General features: G+C 40.5%; 2 protein-coding genes across 3 annotated transcripts in view; one reads left to right on the top strand and one right to left on the bottom strand.

The window, feature by feature from the left end:
* The window catches only part of prkd1 (protein kinase D1), a 54,249-nt gene extending 34,103 nt beyond the window's left edge, over positions 1-20,146 (top strand). Inside the window, exons 5-19 of one of the 2 annotated variants that reach the window (XM_072689811.1) lie at positions 81-104; positions 4,300-4,504; positions 6,539-6,616; positions 8,455-8,653; positions 8,917-9,040; positions 9,530-9,607; positions 9,879-10,164; positions 11,606-11,655; positions 12,417-12,489; positions 12,964-13,070; positions 13,224-13,385; positions 13,705-13,803; positions 14,574-14,841; positions 17,666-17,751; positions 19,093-20,146. In XM_072689811.1, coding sequence (XP_072545912.1) covers positions 81-104; positions 4,300-4,504; positions 6,539-6,616; positions 8,455-8,653; positions 8,917-9,040; positions 9,530-9,607; positions 9,879-10,164; positions 11,606-11,655; positions 12,417-12,489; positions 12,964-13,070; positions 13,224-13,385; positions 13,705-13,803; positions 14,574-14,841; positions 17,666-17,751; positions 19,093-19,311 — 2,058 coding nt within the window. In that variant the 3' untranslated portion in view covers positions 19,312-20,146. Of the gene's footprint in view, positions 1-80; positions 105-4,299; positions 4,505-6,538; positions 6,617-8,454; positions 8,654-8,916; positions 9,041-9,529; positions 9,608-9,878; positions 10,165-11,602; positions 11,656-12,416; positions 12,490-12,963; positions 13,071-13,223; positions 13,386-13,704; positions 13,804-14,573; positions 14,842-17,665; positions 17,752-19,092 lie in introns of both variants that reach the window. The other variant, XM_072689810.1, reaches the window with a different exon arrangement.
* The window catches only part of scfd1 (sec1 family domain containing 1), a 292,319-nt gene that overhangs the window by 168,264 nt on the left and 102,986 nt on the right, over positions 1-21,069 (bottom strand). The window lies entirely within an intron of this gene.

Below are 21,069 nucleotides of genomic sequence, written 5' to 3'. Positions count from 1 at the left end.
TCATTGAAAATGTCCAAGTGAACCAGTGCGTATAAACTAATGGTGCTCTTTCTTTTGTTCCATGTGTCTATTTTGCTCAGTCTCCTGTCAGTCCAAGCATGGAGGTAAGTAGTCCTTTTGTAGTGCTCATTACGTAATCATTTTATAACAAAATAGGGGAGAACAGAGCATAACCTAACCTATTAATAATGTTGTTATTAATTAAGCAACCCACGTCCCTCATACAAAAAACAATGTATGCTTAATGTCTATAACCACTTCAGCTGAAAGCAGAATAACTGCAAACTAGGTTTGGGCAATATGACGGTATTTTATCACATAAAAAAATAACACTGTGCTACATCTTGTAATCATGATACACAATATATTTTTATGAGTATGTGTCAATATTGTCATTACTTAAATTGCGTGTTTCATTACAAAGTGTAATTAGGTCTGTTTATTTGGATGGAGTATAAAACAATAACAATTAATATACTAGATAGTAGTTTTTAAAATATGCAGCTACTGGTGAATTTTGTATAATGATAGCGATAAATATTGTGTATCATAAAAATATATATATATTATAATATATATATATATATATTTATATTATATTATAGATTTTTTTTTAAGTTAGCTGTTAGTTGCAACAGTCACTAATACATAAATATGATGTGGTTGTGTGACAAAGCTAATTTATTATTTTGTTGCATCATTAAAAACAAGCTTTTTTTAACTCATGCGGATTTGAACTGCTTTACAACTAATCCCACTGTGTGTACTTTAGCCTTGCTAGCTGTACTTTAGCTTGGCTAGCTGTTCTGAAACCTGGCTAGGTGTGCTTTAGCTTGGCTAGCCGTACTTTAGCCTGGTCAGCTCTCTCTGTGAGTCATTTTAGAATAATGTTGTAAATTCTATTAATTACATTCACAAAGATAAAATAATGAAATAAAACGAATCTTGACTGCTCACGAAATTCACAAATGACGCTGCTGTCGCAATATAAGAGGATGAACAAAAGCATGTTATACTCGAAAGGTTCATGTCACCCTGTGTTTACTAGTACCCCGCTCTGTGTTACACTAAAGTAACAAGGTTTAAACAGGCCTTAGGTACATCATCTGTGCTTCTAATGTGACAGTGATATCGGGCACATGCTACCATCAAACCAGGTACCTAATATAAGGTCTCTCGAGTTCGAGGCTGTACATATTGTGGCATGTTGGTGAAAAGCCTGCCGAAAATCGTTGAACTTGTCAAAGGTGTTCTGCTGTTTTTTGTTGCAGCCACCATGCTGCAAGCCTCAAATCCCTTTTTCCCAAAGGTTGAGACATTTTATACTGACACCAGAAATGCTGTGATACACACTTGAGTTTGTTTAAAGGAAACTGTTAATCGCCTGTTGACTGCAAAAACCAACATCTGCCGACTGCACCCAGTTTACCTCACGCAAGACAGATTAGAGCAAATGAGGCACGCCTGCATTTTTGCTGATTTGAGTAGAAATTTGCTTTATGCTAAATCTATCACTGTCACATCTACATCTGGCCAGGGCCTTTTCAACCACAGGTTTGTTGCTTTTTGTAGTGCATTTTACTAAATGCCATCATGTCTCAGAAATGTGAAAATAAAAAAAATGCTATACATTAGTGGGTCACAAACAGACGCTGTTGAAGTTGCGTCATTGTTACCCTAAATTACAAATCAAGACTTTGCCGTCCCACAAATCTGTTACATCAGCTGTTTTGCTAGTTGAAAGGCATCAGAACCGTCATTCCCATGTTATCTCCTCTCGTATTTACACACATGACTGGGCTGGAGATTGAACGTTTAGAATACAGACTGCTGCCAGAATTCTCTACAAAAGTGTGAAGGACCTTTTTAAAATTTCCAAATAATGTAAAAGTTGTGACCAGGTGAGGATGCTTTATACCTCAATGTTTTTACGCGCCACTCACACTTTTGGATTGTTCACTGCTGGCTTAAACCTGGTGCACTTTAATGCTATAACTCTCTGGTTCGACCACATCCCAGAGGTGTTCTACTGGATTCAGATGCGGTGACTGGGATAGTCACTAAAGAACACTGAACACATTGTCATGTTCATGAAATCAGTTTGAGATCAGGTTGGATTCAGGGGTTCATGCTTTTATCACCACATTCATCAAAATTCATCAGACTTTAATTGTCCAGTTTTTGGTGAGACTGTGCAGACTGCAGCCTCAGCTTTCTGTTCTTGGCTCACAGAAGGAGAAGCCAACATAGTCTTCTGCTGTTGTAGAGCATCCTTCTCATGCATTTCTGATTAAGTGGTTTTCAGTATGACAATATTTACTGTAGTCTTTCTGTCAGCTCAGACCAGTCTGGCCATTCGCCATTGACCTCTCATATCAACAAGGGGTTTCTGTCTGCAGAACCGCCACTCACTGGATGTTGTTTTTTATTACACTATTCTGAGTAAAGTCTAGATACTGCTGTGCTCGAGAAGACCAGAAGATTACCAATTTGATGGTTAATATAAACATTACTAGAAGATACTAGCCAGTATCTGCATGGTTATATGCATTGCACTGGCACCACACGATTGGCGGATTAGACAATTGCCTGTAGGTGTACAGGTCTTCTTATTAATATGCTCAAAGAGACAAATTAATTAAACTTCACTTGACTTAAATTCTTAGAAAAGCTCATCAGTTGGTATTGAACCATTAGGTCAAGTAATCTACAAGTTCAGAATTATAGACATGGCTTTTTAGTGAACCAGAAAAGAGATTCATTTGTAGCATCATTCTTGTTGTATAGCTGAGGCCTGAATGAACAATGTACAATATTGGGAGCAAAATTAGGACAGAGCAGACAGGCTACTTTTTCAGAAATGTGAGTAAATGTAGCAGCATTTTTATGCCCCCCGGGAGGTTATCATACATTATAAAATAATTTGGAGTTTGTATTATAGATAAACGTACTGACTCAAATATTTTGACGGTGTTGATAGGAACCAAGGGTGCTATTTGTGGGTGCTAATTTGCCTTAAAATGCCCTGCAAGAGTAGTCCTACCATGAGCGCACATTAAAAACACATTTTAAATGTGCCAAAATCTCCAATTTGGTGTAAAACAATGTCTCCGGCATCAGACTAAATTTTCCTAACTTTGGATCCTGTCACCTCTTTAAACAGCTCCAAACTTAGTATGTTTCGTTAGAGCAGTGCATTTTACAGCAGACCACTCTGACTGACTTTGTTTATATCCTAAAGTTTGAATTCTACGTGAATTTTCAAAGAAAAAACAGTTTTATAGGCATGAGTAATGTAGAGTTTTCCATCTTTCTGTGTAAATGGCAACATGCACACCTTGGACAAGAATAAACTGGAGTTGTCAGACAGGCCAGCAGAGTGATTGGCAGAAGCCAAAAGCTCAGGCAAAGCAAAACGGATACAAGAACATGAAACACCCCCTCCATAACACTCTGCGTGTATTTATATAATGGACATGGCTGCTTTCTGCATTACATGATCTTTCATCCCAAAGTGTTCAGTATTATTACCTTAGCCTTTGGTGGACCTGAAGAAGTGTACAAACCTGCTGTAGATAGGTGTGTTTGTCAACATGTGAATTTCATAGATGTTTGTGGCAAGATGGGAAGCGATAAGCTTAGTGGGTTTCCCAAACTTGGAGTAATAAAGGTCTTGTAAGTTCATCTCCTTTTCTCCATTAAGCTACTTAAGGCCACTGGCCATGTGTACAACACGAAGACAAGGAGACTATCGATTGCCTGCTTTCTTTAGAGTGCAGTGAGCAGTTGATTTGGCACACCTGCGTGATGTCAGGTCTATTCTCAACAGGTGGTAAGACATCTGCACATCTGCCAATCAGCGGCACATTAAAAAACAGCTTGATGCGAAACTCGTTGTTCTGAGTTTGATGCAAATCTGCCACAATCTGATTTTTCATAGACAAACATTCTTGTTTGCTTCTTCAAGAATGTAGTCACGTTCACGTGACTGGAGATGTTTTACACCTGTCTGAAATCCAAATGAACCATTTGAGAAAGCGGTGTTTTACGTAGCTTGGAAAGTACAGCATGTACATGTGTGGTAAACCGGCCTAGTGTATGCCATAGGTGTTTGTTCAACACTGACAATTTCAAGAAACCATTCAAACAAATGCATGCGTGGCCAAAGGCTACAGACTACAGTAAATTGCAGCAATGCACTTGCTGATTTCTCTGCCATGGAAACAGAACATGGTTTACTCAAGGAGCAGCATTGGCTGATCTTGCTTCTGCAGTCTTTCATTCGCTTCTTCCCCGCAGAAGAGCCAGGCGGACGTATTCCCCGGAAGAGGGCGTTCTAACTCACAGTCCTACATTGGGCGTCCCATCGAGCTCGACAAGATCCTGCTGTCCAAAGTCAAGGTGCCGCACACGTTCGTCATCCACTCCTACACACGCCCCACTGTCTGCCAACACTGCAAGAAGCTCCTCAAGGGCCTGTTCCGCCAGGGCCTGCAGTGCAAAGGTATGAGTTCACACTTCCCTTTTTAAACCTGGGTCCACATGGCTGTTTGCTTACTTTATGTGCACTTGAAAGGTCTTGCTATTACTCACCACAAGCGTAACACACCCGTTGGCAGCGTGTTTTACCTTGTACAATGCTGTACAAAGACAGCGAGTCAGTCGTTTCTGATGCTGCTTGTATGCACATTGCCCACATTGCACAGCAAGTCCCTCGTAGCTGATGTATCACTAGTAGTGTTCCATTTTTACAGTGTGTCCCTTTTTCAAACCCATAAGCCATGTTAGCACAGGAGCTACTCATTTAAAATACAGGCTTATTATTTTGCTTAAAGCTTTTGTGTGGCCTGGACACCCAAAGTGTTGTAAAGGAAATTCAGTACTGAGGTGTGTTAAAAGCTGTACTGATCTTTATAAGTATTCAATGTCCACAAGGTAGGGGAGTGCTATACAGCGATAGGCAAGTGTTTACAGCTTGCAGTTTCTACAGTAGGGAGTGTTATTAAGAACTGGGCAGACCTGGGAGAGTGCTACAACTCTCAGAGAGAACTGATCATATGCTATAAATACAGACAATTAAAAACACTAATATAACTGCCAAGTACCTGCAAAAAGGTTTCGCCAGAGTGGCGGTGCCCCATTCCACTGTGCACAATCTTTATGAAAGAGTCATAGAACAAAAACCTACTTGCAAACTCACAAAACTCAACATTAATGTGAAGTATGCTATAGAATGTCTAGAAAAGCCAGGTGAGTTTTTGTGCTATGATACATTTGGAGAAACTGCAGTTCATAAAAGCAACATCTTGCATCCTGTAGAGCACGGAAAAACAAGAGTGGCAAACAGAGGTGGAACAAACGACTGGTAGGATGCATCTGGATGCCTAGTTTTGATCATTGACAGTGGCTTCCATTAAAAGCAAGGGTATCACTTTACTTGAATGGTCCATTGTAGATGCTCACCTGACATTCAGCTTACATTCATCTGCATTTAATATGTTAATGAGTTAAATGTGGATGATTGTTTGTTGGACCCTACATCTAACATTAATCTTACCCTTGAATCAACCCCAAATTCTAACCCTGACATTAATCTTACCCTTGAATCAACCCAAAATCGTAACCCTAACCTTAACCTAAACCTTAAATCTAACCCTAAAAGGTTAGGTTCAGGGTAACATTCAATAGACAATCATTTACATTCAACTGTGAGTTCAGCTGAAGGTTAGTTGAATGTCAGGTGAGCATCTATGAAACTTTTGTTATAGACATCCAAGCGTTACCAAAGAAAGTTTGGTAGTTTGGACCATGCCATCAGCATATGATGATTTGGGAGAAGTCTGTAAGAGAGTGGGGGTGAGGAGTTTTGGGCTGGAGTTTGGGTGGCTTTTGTCTTATGGTAGGAGCTAGTTCCCCCTCTGATATGTGGAGCCAGCAGTAAACAGGAAAGAGACGGGGTGATGGGGGGGATTGTGCAGACACGTGAACAACGTAGAGATAGAATTTAAAGGACACTAGAATAGGGAGGAGGGACTTAAGGAATGCTCCGCCTCCCAAAATGTAGCTATTTTATCACTCCACCAAATGAAAGACCTGTAGAACAGATTAAGAGACATATTGATGACGGAGTTTCAAACATTAATTTTTTCAGCGTTAATAATAATGCTTCACACCCCTACTATGTGTAGTCACGAAAGTGGGAATTGGAAGTCTAAAGCCACCCTTGGTCCTTGCAGTTGAAGGGGTTAATGATGTGCAGTGTTAATGTTTCTGTGTATGTGGATACAGAAAGGGCAGCAGTGTAGCTGTGCTGCTGTGATATAAGGTATGCAGAGTCTCAGGCATTAGAGTGCTGTCAGCTGGCTGGCAGAAACAGCTTTAATGTGCTTCTGCAATGTGCGAGGTCTCAGCCTGTCAGCCAATAGCATAACACTCGCTCATGTCAGTGTGCCAGGTCTCTATCTCTCTCTCTCTCTCTCTCTCCTCCCCACTTTGCCACAATTTTCTCATCTCCCTTTTTCTCCTCACACCGTTTCAGATTGCAAATTCAACTGCCACAAACGATGTGCACCCAAAGTGCCAAACAACTGCCTTGGAGAGGTGTCGAGAAACGGAGGCAAGTCTAACTTTAGCATCGCTGTGTGCTTCTTAATGTCACCATCAACGATGCTGCATTTTCTCACCAAAAACAACAATATTTATCCCTCGGAGCATTTAAAATACCGCCTTGGTCTGTACACACTCAGCTCAGCTCAAATGTTCAGCCACACTGAAATCAACAGCTAAATTAATTTAGGTGCAAAACTGTGGTCTGGAGCATTTATATTTAGAGCTGGATTATTAAATACATACAGTGAGCAATAGAGCAGAGAGAGTTCAAGAGGGCTACAATTAATGACACTTTTCATTCAGTTTAAATCAAACTGTTTATTTTGCTTCTCTCCTGTTTTCTTTATTCTCTTCTCTCCTCTTCTCTCCTCTCCTCTCCTCTTCTCTCCTCTTCTCTCCTCTTCTCTTCTCTTCTCTCCTCTCCTCTCCTCTCCTCTTCTTTCCTGTTCTTTTCTCTCCTCTTCTCTCCTCTCCTCTTCTCTCCTCTTTTCTTCTCTCCTCTCCTCTTCTCTCCTCTTCTTTCCTGTTCTTTTCTCTCCTCTTTTCTTCTCTCCTCTCCTCTCCTCTCCTCTTCTCTCCTCTCCTCTCCTCTCCTCTTCTCTCCTCTTTTCTTCTCTCCTCTCCTCTTCTTTCCTCTTCTTTCCTGTTCTCTTCTCTCCTCTTTTCTTCTCTCCTCTTCTCTCCTCTTCTCTTCTCTCCACTTCTCTCCTCTTCTCTCCTCTTCTCTTCTCTCCACTTCTTTCCTGTTCTCTCATCTTCTTTCCTGTTCTCTTCTCTTCTGTTCTCTTCTCTCATCTTCTCTTCTGTTCTCTTCTCTCCACTTCTCTTCTGTTCTCTCATCTCCTTTTCCTTTCTCTCCTCTACTTTTCTCTCCTGTTCTCTTCTCTCCTCTTCTCTTCTCTTCTCTCCTCTTCTGTTCTCCTCTCTCATCTTTTCTTCTATTCTCTCCTCTTCTCTCCTCTTCTCTTCTGTTCTCTTCTCTTCTCTTTTCTCCTATTCTCTTCTTTCCTGTTTTCTCCTCTCATCTTCTCTCCTGTTCTCTTCTCTCCTCTTCTCTTCTGTTCTCTTCTCTCCTCTTTTCTCCTATTCTCTTCTTTCCTGTTTTCTCCTCTCATCTTCTCTCCTGTTCTCTTCTCTCCACTTCTCTCCTCTTCTCTCCACTTCTCTCCTCTTCTCTCCTCTTCTTTCCTGTTATCTTCTCTTCTCTCCTCTTCTGTTCTCTTCTCTCCTCTTTTCTCCTATTCTCTTCTTTCCTGTTTTCTCCTCTCATCTTCTCTCCTGTTCTCTTCTCTCCACTTCTTTCCTGTTCTCTTCTCTCCTCTTCTCTCCTCTTCTCTTCTCTCCACTTCTCTCCTCTTCTCTTCTCTCCACTTCTTTCCTCTTCTCTCCTCTTCTTTCCTGTTCTCTTCTCTCCTCTTCTCTTCTCTCATCTTCTCTTCTGTTCTCTTCTCTCATCTTCTCTTCTGTTGTCTTCTCTCCACTTCTCTTCTGTTCTCTCATCTCCTTTTCCTTTCTCTCCTCTACTTTTCTCTCCTGTTCTCTTCTCTCCTTTTCTCTTCTTTTCTGTTCTCTTTTTTCCTCTCCTCTTCTCTTCTCTCCTCTTCTCTTCTCCCCTGTTCTCTTCTCTTCTTTCCTTTCCTCTCCTCTTCACTTCTCTCCTCTTCTCTTCTCTCCTCTTCTCTCCTCTTCTCTTTTGTTCTCTTCTCTTCTCTCCTCTCCTCTTCTCTTCTCTTCTCCACTGTTCTCTACTCTCCTTTCCTTCTGTTCTTGTCTGTTCTCCTCTCTTCTGTTCTCTTTTCTCTTCTTCTGTTCTCTTCTTGTCTGTTCTGTTGTATTCTGTTCTAGACCTGTTGAGTCCTGGTGCTGAGTCAGACGTGGTGATGGAGGAAGGCTGTGATGATCATGATGGAGAGAGGAACAGTCCCCTTATAGATGAGATGGAGGAGTCACTAGTGTCTGATCCTACAGCACTGCTGGACGTAGGCCATGGTGAACTACTGGACTTCCATGATCCAGATCCTGATGAGTCCAACAGAATTATTAGGTAGATTATGCTATTAACTTACCGCCAGTGCATCATCCTTAATGTACCTATTGATCATGGTCATAATCAAGTAATCTACGGAGGAATTTGAATTACAAATACTGATGACTTTGAGTCAAAAATGTAAGAAATATGCATCATCAAATCACTATATAGGTGATATTAAAAGTAAGTAAGTAAGTGTCCAAAAACTGCCAAAAAATGTGTGGAAGTTTCTTGTGCCTTATCTTGTTTTATAAGTGACTTATCAATCTGTTTGAAAGCCCGTGTACCAGCAACAACATCCCGCTTATGCGAGTGGTCCAGTCAGTCAAGCACACCAAGAGGAAAAGCAGTAATGTCATGAAGGAGGGCTGGCTTGTGCACTTCAATAGCAAGGACACACTGGTGAGAGCTATGCCCCCTTTGGTTAGTATAATATAAAAATAGCTGCTTGCACTAGTTACAAGATTAAAAACTTGGGAACCGGTTCAAACATTTAAACAAACAGTAAAAGCCAGTCGTAAATAGTTATTACCATTAAACAGACATTTAATGAACTTTTACAGCACTTTCTGATTCCATGTGGTTTGAGTTTATTTTAAGCAGCTTGTTTAAGGATGCATAAGCACTTTTTCTGAACTTAAATTTAAACACTGATTAAAATGCTGTTCTTTCAAGCTTTTTATATCTTATTTGGGAAAAGATACAAAAAAGTGAAACACTATAAATGTTAGGATTTATAGCCATCCATCGGGTATTTAAGTCAGGGTTAGTTTCGGTATCGGGACTCAGTACTGGAAAATTTGGTATCGATATTGGTGCCGCAAAAAAAGTGGCATCGCTGCATCCCTAATAATAACCAAATGACTGTACTGTTTTCTTATTTGGCACCAGCGCAAGAGGCATTATTGGCGATTGGACAGCAAGTGCATTACTTTGTTCCAGAATGACACTGGGAGCAAATACTATAAGGTAAGCCCAAGCAAACACTCAGGTAGTATGTAAATTAGAGATTTTTTATTATTTCACACATACAAATTATTTGCTTAAGCAAGTAATTCGTTATGTTTAATCAACTGAAAGCTTGGAAATCACAAAAACTGAAGCTGAGCTAAAAATGAAATTATACACAACAATTGTGATAATAAATGCATATTATCCATTACAAAAAATATGCAAAAAATACATTATATATGCATATATACACATACATCTCCCCCACCCCCCATTTTTTGTCCTACAGGAAATTCCCTTATCTGAAGTTTTGTCTTTGGAGCCAGCTAAGACCTTCAATCTGCTTCCTGAAGGTGCCAACCCTCACTGCTTTGAGATTGCTACCACGTCATTGGTGTACTACGTAGGAGAAAACCTTTCTCGATTGGACGACTGCTCCTCGGGCCATGGCAGCAGCATGCTGGTCAGCGGAGCAGGACAGGATGTGGCCCGCATGTGGGAGATGGCCATCCAGCATGCCCTCATGCCAGTCATTTCAAAGGGCATGGCACACAGCGGCCGGCACAGCCACCACAGTATGACGTTTACACTCCAATCCAGTGGGCCTGTTCCATTTTTTCAATATAATATCATAAACGTATTACATCTTAAGCCTTATTCAGTCATTACATTGAAGACATTCAAGTTATGGAGGATGAGTCATTTAAAGGGTAAACTAATTACACCATCTCATGCTAGTTTATGTGAGTTTAGCAGCCTTTGTTACCATTGTTTATAAAAGTGAGTTGTCTCTTATAAAAGTGAGTTATTTAAAGTAAGTGTTATAGAAGCTGTGTCATCCAGAAGCTGCTTTATTGGAAAATCACTTTTTACAGAAATACATTGACCTCTCCGCTCACCTTCAAAACTAAAGGTGCAATAAGTAAACTCATATTCCATGAGCTTGTTAACCTTTGGCACAATAAAAAAGACATGTAAGCGAACAGGATTTAAGATATATATCAAGTTTTAGTAGTGTCTGACTGTGCCTGACATCTTAAAAATTTAAATTTTATATAAAAATATAATATAATACATTTTATTAAGAATATAGTATAAAATGTTACTATATTTTCTCATATAACATTTTAAATAAGAATATAGTATGATTATACTATATTCAAATATACCATGTCAGTGTTTTGATTCTAACTCCCTCAACAAAGAATGAATAATTTAATAATATATTATGTTAACATGCATTTATTTAAGAATATGAATAATTTTAAACATATTCACTAAGCTGCCATGTAATTTGTCATGGAAAAGCAATGTTTCTTTGTCCTGTAAAACAAAAAAAAATATCTGTGAGTTTACAAAAGCCAGCACATTAACAAATGACCATCTATTCGGACCACAGCGAAATAGCTCCACCTATTCACACTGAAGTTGTAAGGAGTGGTTCAGCCAGGAATGCTTTTTGAATGAGTCGCAGTACAACAGTCTGTTTAATTCTAAGTGATAAAAAAGAGGTCAATCAATTATGTAAACATAGAAACAAACAGACAAACCTTATAAACGAACCTTAAGGAAATAAATAAAAATAAAATTCCAAGAAAAATGTAAGGTAAGGGCCCTTTAAAGGACCACGATTACTTTAACATAGAATGGAGCATATTTCTGAATTTCTCTGTCATAACATCCAAGTGCAAGGAAGACATTTCTTACAGGTCCTGAGAGACTGCAAAGCTATTTGTATTTCTAGGTTGGATAAGAAGCACGACCTGCCTTTCCTTGCTGTAGTGGTTTATTTTCAGGCGTAAGTGAGTCAGTTTTTATGCATGGAATCTGCCCTTTCTCCACTGGAGGGAAAGCAGGTGATTTATCCATGTTACACCCACGATCAAAGCTGAACAGAAGAGAGAGTACTGAAACTCCTCATTCAGACACCATGCATGAAAGAATCCATAAGAACCTTAGGGATGTTGATCTGGTTTTCAAAAGCAGAATCATGTTTGTTTTCTTCACAAACAGAAGATGTCTCCATCAGCATCTCCGTGTCCAACTGCCAGATTCAGGAGAATGTGGTAAACATACACTTATCTTTTCCTGTTTCCATATTTCGTGTTGATCATGGCAGCTATTAAAACAAAGGAATCAGAGGAGGAAACAGAGGAATGAAAAACATGTCAGCTCTTTTTAATGTTTGAGGATTAATCTTTAATCTATGGATTTACTAAAATATTTGGACTGTATGAGTAAATAAATTGCACTGTGCCCTTAAAAAGTGGTTCTTTAAGGTTTCTCTGCTGAAAAGGCTCTGAAGTACAGTTCCTTTTTTAATCTTTATCATAAAGACTTAGCATCAGAGTTAGAGTTGTGGTCCTACATAGGCCTGTATGTTTCATAAATGTATAATAATTAAACAATGATATATATTATCATTATGAAATATCATATGCTAATATGCTGTTTTAAACACAAAAGCCAGAGCTTTTTGTCTTGTTCTTGTTCCTGTTAGAAGCCTGTATTTCTTTGTCTGAGAAATCTGTTGGCTTGCCCATACCTGTAGCCTTGAGTTTCAGTGTGATATAAACACTCAATGCCTCTATTGGAGATTATTTTGATTACCTGCCTGGCCATGGGGTTGCCATAGTTACCCGAGCTTCTTTTATAGAGTCCTAGCGGGATGCAGTAATATCTCTCTGTGCGACTGCTCTTAATTCAGCCACTGTAACTGTGCAAAACCCACAGACCAGACAAAACCCTACACATTTATCGAGCAGTTCTGAATCCTAGGAATGTTCTGTTGTCGTTTATTAGTCACATTTTCCTTCTTCTCTTATAGGACATAAGCACAGTGTATCAGATATTCCCTGATGAAGTCCTTGGATCTGGACAATTTGGCATTGTCTATGGGGGTAATGAAAGAGTGCATTTACTGTACTGTGGTAATTACAAGAGGTGTAGCGATGCATCTCGGCATCGTGCGGTTGCAGTGGGAAAACAAAACTGTACAATATCTAATGCAGTTTGATTGTATGACCACCAGTACAACCAGACCACCAGTACACCAATCAGCAACCCACCATAATCCACCACAACCATAGCCTCAATAGTAGATTATGCCACAACTAAACGTCCATCATTTTCTTTGGTCAAATTGTCTTAAAACCAAATACTATGAATTCATTGGAATTGTGGGCTGAGTGTATCGTTACACCCCTAATGTTTATTATTCGTTACAAAGACTTCCCTTTCAGAACAGCTTGTTTGAATGCCACCAATTTGTGTTGCGCTTAGTGTTGTTGTATTACGTATGTCTAATGCTTTACATGTCTGTACAGTCCTCACTCATACATAATAACCCTCTCTTTGTGGTTTGTGCACTGTAGGTAAGCACAGAAAAACAGGTAGAGATGTAGCAATCAAGATTATAGACAAGCTACGCTTCCCCACCAAACAGGAGAGCCAGCTGCGCAACGAGGTTGCCATCCTTCAGGTGAACCAACACGAACTGATACGCAGAATACACTTTTAAGGCTGTGATGTGGTGATGACTCAGTATCAGCCTGGAAGACTACACATAACAGTGATGTGGAACGAACGAATTGTTGAATTTTAGAGATTTGCAGAACCTGTCTGTCATTCGTAGAACCTTCATCACCCTGGGGTTGTGAACCTTGAGTGCATGTTCGAGACGCCAGAGCGCGTGTTTGTTGTCATGGAGAAGCTCCATGGTGACATGCTGGAGATGATACTGTCTAGTGAGAAGGGGAGGCTGCCGGAGCGCATCACCAAGTTCCTCGTCACACAGGTAAGCCTCTCAGACACAGCCACTAGCCGGACGCACTTGACCTCGGCGTGACTCTTGTCAGACCGCATACGCACAAGTGAACAGCCTCTCGCTCTGTGATGAACACTGATAGGTGCATGAAGCTTTCAATGCACTCGATTTCTTCTGCTTTCCATCATTTCAGCGTGCAACACACCAGCATGCCGCATTTTTAACACTACACACGTGCAACACTACACGCGCTTGCGGCTAAATAGCCGATATGCGTCTAATCTTGTAACATTGAGTGTAATGTGTGATGTTCCTCACCAAAGCCCCCTGTTTCCTTCTGTTTGCTTAGATCCTTGTTGCGCTTCGCCATCTTCACTTCAAAAACATTGTGCACTGTGACCTTAAACCCGAGAACGTCCTGCTGGCGTCTGCCGACTCCTTCCCTCAAGTGAGTGAACACACTGACAGCAAACTGCGGCCATTAAAAAGAGCGGGAATAAAGGGAGGAAACGGTAAAATCAACATGAACTAATCTGCTTGTACAAAAGCAAAAGAATCACAATAGGAGATGGTAATTGCAGTTTATTCTGTTTGGCATGCAGCGTGTCTGTGTCTGTGTGTGTGTGCGAGTGTGTATGTGTGAATGTGTATGCCTCTCCGCAATGAAAGACTACTAAATTATCTCCCCATTGTTTCAGCCGTCTACCATGCAAAGCTCGCTCTGGAAGCGCTCAAGCAGAACGATGACTCATTGTGTTTGGGCACCGGCAAACCTCTCGGAGGAATACTAACCAAATCGCATTCGCGTTATTTACCACAAATATTTTTCCCAGAACATACACGAAGGTGGAGGCACAAGTAGAATAGCTGTCATCGGAACTGAACTGCAGAGATTTCAGCATTGCGTCAGGGGTTCAACGATGAACCCTCCAAATGCTGCTCTTTCCTCTGTGCGCGTAAATGTTTTAAAAGTGAAGGGGGTAGATCAGCGGGAGAGCGCACTGTAACCACTTTTAACTGCGCGATAATTTCATTCGAGTTCAGTGCAGTCTCTGGCAACTGCTCATTATGGTGTCTGTTGTGGAGAGGGGGGTTTGGAGGGAGGGGAGGGGGGAATAATGGATGTTATTTGTTGCGCCCCAGTCAAGTAAAAGAACTGTCTACTTTCTGTGTCAGGCTCCTGCTTAACGCTCACTGATCACTCATTGTCTTCCGCAGGTGAAGCTGTGCGATTTTGGCTTCGCCCGGATCATCGGAGAGAAATCGTTCAGGCGCTCGGTGGTGGGCACCCCAGCATACCTGGCCCCGGAGGTGTTGAGAAACAAGGGCTACAACCGCTCCCTGGACATGTGGTCCGTGGGAGTCATCATCTATGTCAGCCTCAGCGGGACCTTCCCATTCAATGAGGACGAGGACATCCACGACCAGATCCAGAACGCTGCCTTCATGTACCCACCCAACCCATGGAAGAAGGTGACCCCAGAAGGTAGGTTTCCAGTCAGGATGTGTCTCTTGTGTCTGTGGCTAAGAGGGGACTATAAAACCACCACAGGGAAATGAATGCTGGTGTTCTAAGCCAGGTGAAAAAGAATCAGGATGTTACACATATGAGGTGAATGCACACTTGTGCGACATGGGATGTTCTAAACAGCCTGGGCAAGTACTTCGAGATAAGATATTCCTAATTTAGTGGAAAATACAGGCATTTTGAAAAAGACTGAATGCTTAAGTAAACACAGCTAACCTGAGCATTTTAGTGTATAGAGCATCTCTAAAAAAATCTCTAAAGACTCCCAAGTTTATTTGCCTTAGAAGAAACATTGAACTCCTAAAAAACCTTCCATATCTACGATCCATTTGGTAAGTGGCCTTCACATACTGTAAATGTTCTTTACCAACTATGAATGCTTAAAAAAATGTTTTTTAAAAAGGTAGGAGTGGAAAAAAACTTAAATAAATTACACCGGACTGTAATGGTGAAGCACAACCAGTTCTTTTGAAGAGAACCAGGCAAACATGTGTATGTACCCAGAAAGATGTTCAGTATTGTAGTAATGAATGAATGCAGAATGCAGGTGACCTAAATACCTCCTACATATTGGTAAGGTGATTAAAAAAAGACTTAGGGTCAGCTCAATTATCCAGATTACAAAGCTCTCTGTGACACACAGAAAGTGTGAGTGCCCGTTGAGGATTCCAGAGAGGCAAATTACACGAGACAGTGATTGGATTGGATCACACCTTTCTAGTTATGGTACATCCTCTGTACCTCCAATTAAACTGGGTTAGTATTGGTGAACCAAAATGAGAGGTGGTAGAAAAGCAGATTTTTTGGAAACACATACTATAAAGGTGCCAAAATGGTAGAAGAACCACTTTTGGTTCTCTGACGATGGTTATTTAAAGAACATATTTTTAAATAAACCATTTTAAAGAACCTGTGCATTATTCATATTACACACAATGCTCTTATATATAAACTACACAACTGGTATAGAACATTTACATTATGTGAAGGTTCCTTTAACATTTTGAAAATGTTCTATGGTCTCACAAATGTTTTGTAAACATGGTTCTTTAGGCAACTGTCAGTGGGATATTCTATGGTATTGCTTGAAGAACCCTTTTATTAAGGGTTCGGCATAACATTCAAAGGCTTGTCCTTTTCACTCAAACTCCATTGGAACATTGGTTAATAATGAAGAGAACCGAAGTTCTTGCCATGGCACCTTGAGAAGGGCATATTAGCAGAATCTCAGCATTAATGACAATGTCTACCTAGTGCCTTTCTATGGAGAGCCATGTAGAAGCACTGAGAAGTAACAATTATGGTAATTTTATGCAAATCAACCTGTTAGCTGTACCAGTTCACCCTAGTAGTAAATACCTGCGTTAGCTAGATATTCTAACCATTTTAATCCCTTTACAGCAGCGTAACTGGTGCGATAGCAATTAACCTGTAAAATAACAGGCACAGTGGAACAGTGGTGTATGTGTGTGACTTTGATCCCAGTCCTCCTGCTGGGTAGCAATAATATCATCATACTAGAACGAATCCATCCGCACCCGACCAGTTAGATCGGTTTCACCATATTCCTGGTACAAACCTCAGTGGAAGGTGGAAGTGGTCTTTCAGGGCGTCTTCCACAGCATAGAGCCAAGTAGGTGGAGCTGAAAGCATACTGTTGTGCTAAAGTGCTCTGCAAATGGGAACCATTCCATTCTAACATAACAAGTCCTTTTCAGCTATTTGACTCACGTATAGCAAGTCTCTCAACTACCAAACAGTTATTTAGCTCCAGGGATAAAGTCTGAGTCAGGGCTGCTTTGTATTTGCTTGGTGGATCTTGAAAAAAAAATCAGAACTTTATTAAGAAAGTTTGGTAATTTATCCTTTACACTTGACCGTTGCGGTCTGTATGAACGGACTTTTCCTGCTGTTATATCAGCTCAACTGCTTTATTTAAAGATGCCCACTGTTTTTCTTGTAGAATTTCCTGAGGAAACTTTGCCAACTCCACAGGCTTTGTGTTTAAACAGCACAAATTAATTACATACCAGTTGTTTTTCTATTTATGTACTAGTTTGCATCAAATCCTTTTTCGCGGTAATAGGATTTTGTTCCTTAAGCTGTGGTAATTGATTTAGTTTCTGTTTTCAGTTTGTAATAATAGGACTGAGCATGCCTCAACTAAATGTTTGAAAATATTAGCTTCACTCCTATGGTGAGAACACAGTATGAGGTCCTTTTATTCATACTACATATTCATATATGTTCAGTTGTGTAGTACATACATTTTAATGATATATATATAAAGCCTTTCGGTTGTGTTTATAACACAGAAGGGCCATTTGGAGTCTCTTGTCTATTCTAGTCTAGTCTCTAATGTCTGCTCTTAACTAGCTAAAGTCATAGAACATGCCCAGATGCTATGCATATACTGACCTCAACAGTGTCCTCTGAAAGGGAGAGGCAGCAGATGAGCGGGAAGCAAAGGCAAAAGGGGGGAGGAAAGAGGAAGAAAGGAGAGAGCAGGAGGAAAGGGTGAGGGTCTAAGAAAGACACCCGCGAGAGTGCGCTCCATTTTTTGTCATGGCCCATTCATTCATGTGAGTAACGCCCGCCGATCGCTATGTCTAAAGCGCAGAGGGGAGGCTCAAGGTTAAGAACCCTCGGCGGCTCTCAGAGCTCTATGACCCCTTAAATAATGTTAACATGATGTTGGTTTTGCTCATTATCCCCCTGAGCTGCAAATCCTTCAGCTTTCCCACCACGACCTGGCCACTGACAGCCTGCTTTGTTGTTCCAGCAATTGACCTCATTAATAACCTGCTGCAAGTCAAAATGAGGAAGCGCTACAGCGTGGACAAGTCCCTCAGCCATCCATGGCTACAGGTCAGCCCCTGCTTTCTTTCTGCATGGCCCGTGGGGCAAAGAAGAGCTTTTAGCAAATGCATGACCACAGCTTTTAGCTTTTGTTCTGCCTTTGTCAGGTGATAGGAGCTGTCATGTGACCAAAAAAAGGCTTGCTTGCTTGTTTATCGACTTGGAAGTCATGTTTTGTAATAGTACAGCCCACTGCAATGTAAACAAAGTCACGTCTATGTGCATGTAAGGTAAAGAGCAGCTGTGATTTTTGGACAAATTAAGTCCACAGTTCACTTGTTTGACATTTAACATGATTCCATGAGAAAGCAGTTTTTTATACTGTTCATCGTCGCCGTCCAATGAAAAACATGTATCTCCAAAATGGCAACTTTACAGGAGGAGTAAAAAACCTTCTTAACTTTCAATTGAAGTTAGTGTAAAAAATATTTAGATCAAAGTAATTTTAGAGCATTTCTATTGGTCCATTCATCCTGAATTCTTCGCACAATGTAAAGAGCAGCTACAGGGTTCAAACGATGGAGAGAACTCAAAACAGACAAAAATGGAGAGACATGGTTTTTATTGGACAGCAGCAAACAATGCAGAAATAGGTAAATATATATATATAGTATTTGATCTATTTTACTTGGTAGAAAATTGACTGTTAAGCTGATTTAAGACCAGATTCATCATTTGTAAAGGTCTGTTAAACCATACCACGATAATGGTCTGCACTTGGTGCCACATCCATGACATCTTTGCAGAACTCCAGATGATATCTGGGTACTGAAACATGGGATTATTTTCTAAAGTATTGGCACTGTCCTTTGAAGGCAAAGAATGCATTTCTGCTTTTTTTAATGACAGTTTATCGCTGTTACATTAAAAAAAAAGTTTTCTTCTCATAAATGTTTTAAATTATTATCGCATTGGGCAGATTCAGATTTGACGGTTTGATGGTTCAAACTGATATTTGATGATGTGGTTATTAAACTCCAGAAGAGCAGACCCTGGACTATTACACTAAAATATCTGCATCTTACTAATTTTGCTGCATTCAGAACCCTATAAAAGTTACTGTCTGCATTCTCCATTGTTATAAACGCTTGTTAATTAGCATTAGCCTTGGCAGACGTCTGCTTGAAAATGTCGGATATTGGCATTGGCCAACAATTCCCTGCTTAACACTGCATTGTCTAAATGCAAGCAACAAGTTGATAAACTTGATAAACGCATGTTATGAGGTTGCATGCGTGGTTGTGTATTTAGCATAAATGTTTAGCATGGCAGCATATGATGCATGGAAATGCTTTTTTGGTTGGGATCAGTAGCCCATAACGATATGCTCTGGTGGCATGCATTTGACAGGACTACCAGATGTGGCTGGACCTGCGGAATCTGGAGTGTAAGATGCAGGAGCGGTACATCACTCACGAAAGTGACGACATGCGCTGGGAGCATTTTGCAGAGCAAAACGGCCTGCAGTACCCCGCCCACCTCGTCAACCCCCATGCTGACGTCAGCGAAGAGGCGGAGTCTGAAGATGCTATAATGTGCACTCTCAGCGATAGAGTCAGTGTGCTGTAAATTGCTGCCTGTCCCTTTAAGAGCACAACACAAGCCAACTGCACACTCCCTAAGCAGCACTTGAGTCACAAGCGTAAAAAAACAGGGCCATACACAACCGTACATCGTAAACACAGTTAGATTCCACTGCCATCCCCAAACAGCTTTACTGAACTTACTGAACACTTGGTGCCTAAAGAGCATAGCTGAACCACATTCCCATCCACAGCTATTCCCATGCACATTTTTGTTCACACTGAACAAGGCACACTGAACAAGTCACAATAAAGACAAATACTACTTAACTAAGAATTTATATATATATATATATATATATATATATATTCAGGGAACAAAAGAAGAGACAAATTGTGTTGTGTGTATTTTTACATTGACAGGGCTCTACAGAGTAAGTGGAACCGTAGCAGCAGCAGTATTATTACCTGTATGATTTCAGTAACTACCATAATGTATGACTGATCTGTGCTGGATAAGACAAAAGCCAACTACACTGAACCTGCCGTTGTAATTAGTCGGAGACCACCGCAATGCTGTGGTGACCGATTCCTTAGAGAAAACAGCTATTATGAAAGAGTATAAAAGCAGAAGGTCCTTGCAGCTTTTGTGGTCTTGTGTGGTACCATGGTGCATATGAGCATATTTTGTGGGTATGTGTGTATGTATGTATGTGTGTGTGTGTGTGTGTGTGTGTGTGTGTGTATTTTTGGGGAAATAGGGGCTCTGTGCAAGTCAACCAGCCTGAAAACTAACACTGCCTGCAGAGATGTTTTTTTCTGTCGCTAACTCCAGAATCAGTTGGAATAAAAAACCTAAGACGATCAGGTTTTGCTTATTACGTGGTGTGTGCGTCATAGATTTCCAATGGGCTTCTTCTTAGTAATGGTTTTTAGTAATGCTCGCTCACTCTGCAATGCTGCACCCACAGACAGATCAAGCAAATTGTGTTTAGATGGAATTTTGGGAGTTGGCCTTTTTTTTCTTTGTAAGTTTTTACCACATTTTACACTGTACAATTTGTCCAGCAGGCCTATTGATGAAACAACGACGGGAAAATATAGAATCGGAATAGGGCTACAGCAGCCGGTCTTTATCATTCAGTTCTATTTACTGGAGCCGCATGCCTGCTCAGCAGCAGCTCGCTAAAATGACATAAAAAGGGTGCAGACAAATAACAGAGCTGGAAGATGAGAGCCAAAGTGGTAAAAAAAAAAAAAAAAAAAAAGAACGAGTGTGGAAACTGAAAAAATCAATCATACACCAACAAAAAAAAATCTTTCCTTTATTCAAAAATATATGGACAAATATATCTTCAATTAAAATCATAGCGCTGCTGTCCAATGAAAGACATGTATGCCCATTTTTGTCCATGTTTGTCCTGGGCGAATGGACCAATAGAAATGCTCTACATTACTTGGAATAAGCTTTTATTTTACATGGACTTCCATTCAAAGTTCTGATCATTTTGCATTCTGTATATTCACCGTTCTGAAGACACGTGTTTTTCACTGGACAGAGAAGATAACTAACTGTTTGTAGTGGTGGTGAATTGAACCAGATGTGTGAAGTGTTTATTGTTCCATCTTCCCCATCTTCTCACTGTTTTACCATCATAGGCGTTACATGTACCCTCAAAACACACCTCCAGGTTCACTGGTTTCGGACCGTGAATAAACTGGATGTGTTTGTGTTGTAGACGTTGGCCACCCCTGGTGTCCATCACCAGCAACACTGTACAGAAGCTGGAGTGGGTTGTGTTTC

Source organism: Salminus brasiliensis, chromosome 10 (assembly GCF_030463535.1).
Source record: "Salminus brasiliensis chromosome 10, fSalBra1.hap2, whole genome shotgun sequence".
Lineage (NCBI taxonomy): Eukaryota > Metazoa > Chordata > Actinopteri > Characiformes > Bryconidae > Salminus > Salminus brasiliensis.
The sequence above is the reverse complement of the archived record's forward strand: the minus strand, read 5'-3'. Positions and strand labels throughout refer to the sequence as shown.